This window comes from Dunckerocampus dactyliophorus, chromosome 18 (genome assembly GCF_027744805.1).
Source record: "Dunckerocampus dactyliophorus isolate RoL2022-P2 chromosome 18, RoL_Ddac_1.1, whole genome shotgun sequence".
In the NCBI taxonomy this organism is placed as follows: Eukaryota; Metazoa; Chordata; class Actinopteri; order Syngnathiformes; family Syngnathidae; genus Dunckerocampus; species Dunckerocampus dactyliophorus.
The window spans coordinates 9,425,297-9,431,296 of NC_072836.1; the positions used below are offsets into that span (position 1 = coordinate 9,425,297).

At 49.9% G+C, this 6,000-nt stretch overlaps 1 protein-coding gene across 3 annotated transcripts in view; it reads left to right on the plus strand.

Annotated features, from left to right (window-relative positions):
* LOC129171096 (axin-2-like) overlaps nucleotides 1–5,785 on the plus strand; it is a 159,096-nt gene extending 153,311 nt beyond the window's left edge. The window contains exons 5-11 of one of the 3 annotated variants that reach the window (XM_054759449.1): nucleotides 116–256; nucleotides 336–844; nucleotides 917–1,090; nucleotides 1,304–1,522; nucleotides 1,609–1,752; nucleotides 2,265–2,432; nucleotides 4,683–5,785. In XM_054759449.1, the coding sequence (XP_054615424.1) occupies nucleotides 116–256; nucleotides 336–844; nucleotides 917–1,090; nucleotides 1,304–1,522; nucleotides 1,609–1,752; nucleotides 2,265–2,432; nucleotides 4,683–4,809 (1,482 nt within the window). In that variant the 3' untranslated portion in view covers nucleotides 4,810–5,785. The remainder of the gene's footprint in view (nucleotides 1–115; nucleotides 257–335; nucleotides 845–916; nucleotides 1,091–1,303; nucleotides 1,523–1,608; nucleotides 1,753–2,264; nucleotides 2,433–4,682) is intronic. The other 2 variants (XM_054759450.1, XM_054759451.1) reach the window with 2 other exon arrangements.
* Nucleotides 5,786–6,000: the final 215 nt, after the last annotated feature.

The following is a 6,000-nucleotide window of genomic DNA, read 5'->3' on the forward strand; positions in this document are numbered from 1 at the left end:
TGAGGCAGCATGCCCAGTGTGACCTCGCAATGGGGTCTGCCACGCCTTTGTAAGACTGCCCTGCATCGCCTTCCATGATGTAGGCACAGCTGACATATTTTGCTTCTCCTCACAGCGCACCCGTTGTCCTCCCAAGGAGGGGGTCCCAGTGGAGCCGGCCAAGTTTGCAGCCCAGCTCATCTCACGCCTGGAGAGCCTGAAGAGGGAACAGGACACCCTCAGCTCTCTGGAGGTGAGGCTGCAGCAGATTCAGGAGGTTTGTGTGCTTCTCAGTGGAGTAAAGTACCCCTCAGTGTTTCTTCTTCTTCCACTGAGGATGTTCTGTTTGTCTCCAGGAGGAGGAAAGAGAGGACACAGAGATAGCAGGAAGTGCTCAGCAGATCTCTCCTCATCCACTCGCCCTCATTCCCGGCTCCTCCGAGGAAGACCCCCAGGCCATCCTGGACGAGCACCTTTCCCGTGTCTTGAAGACGCCCGGCTGCCAGTCCCCCACTGTCATCTGGCACTCGCCCCGCTCCAGCTCGCCAGAACACCGACCCTTTTCCCGAGGAGGGTTTGGACTCAAGGCTTCCCTTTCCAGTCCTGAACAGGGGTCCTTCAAGCTCACCCTGGGCCCCGGCGGCACCCTGGTGAGCAGGCAGAGCACCACAAAGCACATCCACCACCACTACATCCACCATCATGCCGGACCCAAGACAAAGGAGCAGTTTGAGAGGGAGGCCGCTCTCAGGGTGCGCGCTCTGTGCTCCAGCAGCAGTGAGTGCCCGCCCTGCCAGCCTTACCAGCGCAGCCGCAGCCTGGGCCGAGAGATGTGCGGTGCCATCTCTGCGGACACCAGCATAGGGTGAGTTCCCCAAAAACTGCTCAAGCTTGTTTCTGTTTTATTCTTGGCATAAACCTATTTGCTTTCTCATAGGCGTTCCAACTCTCTGTCCAGACGAGTGTGTCGCTCTGCGGCTGAGGAGGGGGTGGCAGAGCGGTGCACCGAGGACTGCGAGGCCCTCCAGCTGCCCAGTGACACCACAGACCCCACTCAGAATGTCCTGCAGTGGATCCTTGAAAGCAAACGTCAGGGAAGGCACAAGTCGAGGTGAGCTTGGCTGATTCCAGGAGAATTTATGATATTGCTCTATAGTCTCCACTTTGCTGCAGTTGTGCCTTTTCTTGCTGCCCTCAGTCTCCTTTTGGATAAAATGTTTCTGACCGTTGTCTTAGATGCTGTAATGAATGAACCAGCTCTCAGCTTTGTGTGGTGGGATGGTTTTGCATTGTGTGACGCTAATTTGTCATCAATTTCTCCCAGCAGCACCCAAAGCACAAAGAAATCTTTCGGTGGTTCCTCGACCCAGACCCACACGTGGGGTGGAGGCGGAAACTGCGCTCACCTGCGAGGCCACCAGCCGTCCCAGCCCTTCATCCAAGACCCCGCCATGCCACCACTGCCCCCTCCTAACACCCTGGCCCAGCTGGAGGAGGCCTGCCGCCGACTGGAGGAGGTCTCTGTTAAGACCACCAAGCAGAGGTACAGTACAACATTTCTAACGTCTTTCATCTCTCTTCGTATTACTGATGACGGTGTTTGCTAAAGTTGCTCCTTGCTTCCTGTAGGCATTCACTGTCCAGTCTCCAGCGGGACAAGAGCCACCTTGTGCCTGTGCAGAGTGCGGGGTCCATCCCCATGTCTCATGCCAATCCGAACCCCACTACAACAACCACCACCAGCAGCAGCAGCCTCTGCCTCCAATCAGACGAGTATGTTAGCCTCATTCTTCCTCCTCTCCGCCATGACCCCCACTAGCCTCCATACCTACATGCACTCACTCACAAGGGAAGCTTGTTTTGAGCTTTTTGCATCTTGCGCATCCTGCATGTAGTAGTTGATGCACCACCTGACCGAGACGTGCTTTTTCATTTATATGTTTCATTTTTTACTGGCCGTCCTTCAGTGAGCTGCCAGTTGGCCGGGCCGAGCAGAGCTTAGCAAAGAGACAGCTCCTCTGAAGTGGGCCTACAAAGCCTTGGACCGAGCTGAAGGGGAATAGATAACACTCTACACCCCTCCCCTTTCTTCATGCACACACAAATGCACGTTTTTGGGCCACGCCACTGGGTCACAGTTACAGCCAGTTGGGTCGTTTTTCATCCGACGGAGCTTTTAAAATGCATCTTTAGTCGTAACGCCACCACAGGAGTTTCTTCAACCTTTTATCATCATCACATGTATCGCTATATCCTCCTCTTATATCGCTCATTCTCTCTCGCAGTACAACGGAGTGTCGAAAGACTCTCGCAAGCCATGGGCTCTGCAACGGGGAGACGGTGGTCACTTACTTCTTTTGTGGGGAAGAGATCCCCTACAGGAGGACCATGAAGAGCCACAGCCTCACCCTGGGGCACTTCAAGGAGCAGCTGCGCAAGAGGGGCAACTACAGGTGTGTATTGCGTGACATCATCACATTTAGTCACGTCATTGTAACGTTTGAGGAAACACTGCTGGAAATAATGTTGCCTAAGCTGTGGACGCGTCAGTATTACACTCCACACACACGTCTCCTCACGGATGACATACTGTGAAATACAAGAGACCCCAGTCCAACGTTGTTGCTGTTGGTTAGCGCGTGTCTCATGTTTGTCTCATTTCCTTATGAATAATGAATGATAATGACATTGAGATTTACGCATGAGGTGAGTATCTTTGCGGCTGCACAATGATACGGTGCCGATCTATTGTTTTATTGTTCAACAGTGGGATCAGCACCTAGAGAGCAATGATATCACATTATTGTTGTTTAATGGTTGGTCAGGGAAGTCGTGTTATCAGTTGGGTTCAGACTGAGACCCGTGTCTGGTCTGCATGTGTGTGTGTGTGTGTGTTTCAGGAGGCGAAATGAGAAGGGGAGGGCGTATGGTGTTTGGAAGGGGTGGGGGTTAGTGGGAGAGTTTGAACTGCAGCGATTTTGGGTCCCATCTGGTATTGATTTCCATGCTAAGGCACACTTAATACGCGGCTTTGAAGCCCCGGCTGCTTTCATTTGAACCAACAAAGACTCACACAAATGGCCAGCATGCAAATGCCTCACTGATGCTATCAGGCACCCCCCACCCCCACACCCCCCACATACACACACACATACACACCCCTCCTACTCCTCCTCCTTCTCCTCCTTCTGCTGTGATGTGTGTACATATGTGCTCACATTGTACATGCACAATGTTTACACATGTTGTAATCATTTGAAGGTTATTTTGTTGAAAGGCAGCACTTGCGTTAGTTGTTTGCAGAGAGAAGCTGTGGCATTAATTAGGCAACATCAAGCCTTCCTTCTTTATGAGCTTTATAATCGCATGTTGATTTCAAGAGATAGGCTCTTGGATCAACAGTTGTGATGAGCATCTGTACGTGTACTCCTTCCTCCTACTTCCTCTCACTCCCTGGCCCGCTGTCTCCTGTCCCCGTGTCATACCATCCACATTTTTGGGGGCAAAAGGAGAGCAGCGTGGCTGTTTTAATAGCAGCCAGAGAATGTGTGGAGTTGGGTCATTTCTTCAGCATGGCAGCGGTTCAACAAAGAACAGTAATGCTAGGCCCTGCCAGACAATATTGGTGCCAGATGTCAGTACGAGGAAAATGGGGGTGGGTGGGTTGGGGGCCGATTTAGCCACATAAAACATGTTCCAGTGGAAATTCCGGCTCTCAGGCTGAGGATCATGATGGCTCTTTTGATGATTTCTCATGTCGTCGTTCCCCTGCAAATAGGGGTGAAGCTCCATGATGATCTTGATGACCATTTGTCTTATTTCACTTGCATGAGAACTCTTCCTGTATGTGGCTGCTTTTCATTAATGGCCACCCGCGTGCACATTGAAGCCCCCACCCACCCGCAGAACACCCCGACTTTCCCCTGAATGCCTTTTCTCAAGACTATCCTTTTATAAGAATTGCCTGTTCTCATTAAAAACAAACAAGATGCACATGGAGCAAATCAAGGCATTTTTCCATGACATAGTTAATGAGAGAGATACCCCCCCACCCCCCACCCCAATCTTTACTACTAACCCTACCCTGCTGGTTTCTCTTCCTCAAAAAATGAGGATGGTGGCGGGTTGCATCATTAACTGCTCACATGATGTTATTAACACCCCCCACCCCCCCACTTTGTTAAGTTTATCGGCCACCCGTCGTATCCAGCACTCTTATGTGTATGCCTTCTGCAGCATGGGGCAAGAGTGGTGAGCACTCCTGCCTCATTTGCCTAATTTAGCGTATTCTTTGTGCGTATGGATTTTCGTGAAAAGAAGGGGGCCTCAGAAGAGAGCTCTGGGGAACACCAGTAGAAAGAAGTGGCTAGCACGTCTGCCTCGGAGTCGGGAGACCAAAGTTTGCACGTTGTCCCCGTGTTTCAGCTTCCCACACTCCAAACATGCATGGAGAGAAAGGGGGCCTAGGACAGAGCTCTGGGGAACACCCATTGAGATTAATCAGTGGTTGTAGAGGACAGTGTAGTAGTAAGCATGTCTCCCTCATAGTCAGGATATCCACGTTCAGGTTTTGGCTTGAGTGGGAATTTCTCCAGGTACCCTGAAGGGGGCCTAGGACGGAGCTCTGACGTGCTGTATTGGAAACTACAAGGTGGAAATGAGGCCTCCCAAGATGAACTAAGTCCATGTCTCCTGTGTTGCAGGTACTATTTCAAGAAGGCCAGCGACGAGTTTGAGTGTGGCGCAGTGTTCGAGGAAGTGTCGGACGACTGCTCCTTGCTGCCCACCTACGAGGGCAAGATCCTGGGCAAGGTGGAGCGGATGGAGTGAGGCGTCCTCCAAACGGACTGTGTGGCTTAAGAGTGTGGACTCTATAAAAATGTGTAGACTCTGAAGGTGAACGACCACTTGTCAGCAAAGCCCTCTGCAGGTGTACATTGCATCCCATTGTATTGTCGTGTAAAGATCTCTATTGCTTATTTATTGAAGATGACCCCCACCCCTACCAGCCTCAACCTGACACTCCATGGACATGCTGCTCGGCGATGAACTAAACTACTCCACATTCTTTTGATCCCCGCTTACACCTCTTTTTCAAAAAAACACACAAAAAAAAGAACACGTTTCCGGGGGGATTTTTTTGTGGGACATGCAGGTTCCATGTTGAATAATATATAAACTACTGCAGTGCTATTTGTGCCCCATTTGCCCCCCCCCCCCCGCTAAGAGTGGAGCATATATTGACAACTGTATTATTTAATTGTGCCCAGCTCGCCTTGATCTGTCTCGTCTTAGTGCCTTTTGTTTGAGTGGCGCCGGCGTTGCACAAATAGCCTTCGCACAAGAGGCCATCAAGCCCCTTTCCCTCCTCCCCCCCTCAAAAAAACCTATATATAGATATATATAATAATGTGTTTACATCCCAACAGAAGCTCTATAATATCCCCCCCCACGTGCTTATTATGTATGTGTGACTGAGTTGGTTTGTGTGTTGCAAGTGATGACGATGTACGTGTCACATCGAGTACAGCAGCTGTGCCTACATGGATTCTTGCCATGTTTGACCCCGTTTTAAGGGGTCCTCTTACTCCCTTGGTTTTCACAAGGGGCCCCCAAAAAAGATATTTTTATGCCATTTTTATGATTAGTATCTTGTTTCATCATCCTTTCTAATATTTTTCATGGCTTCCTTTGGCTCCACTTAAACTGTAAATGATGCGTTCTATAGAGCTCGGCCTCGGTACTTTTAATTATTGTAATTATGAAGAGATGTAGCCTTTATTAAAATGTTCTATTTTTCAAATGAGCATATGGCTTCCTATGGTTTTCTTTGCAATGTATGGATTTTTCCCTTTTTTAATTGTCAGTGTGTGTGTGTTGCAGTAACTTCAATCCACTTCCACCCTGCTGTGGCGATCCGTAGAGAAATCTCCGCCAGATTTGCATCCATTATCAGCTCTTAATTTACTCCCTGTTGGAAATTAAAGCATGTAGCTTTAATTTGGCCACCGGAGCCAAGTG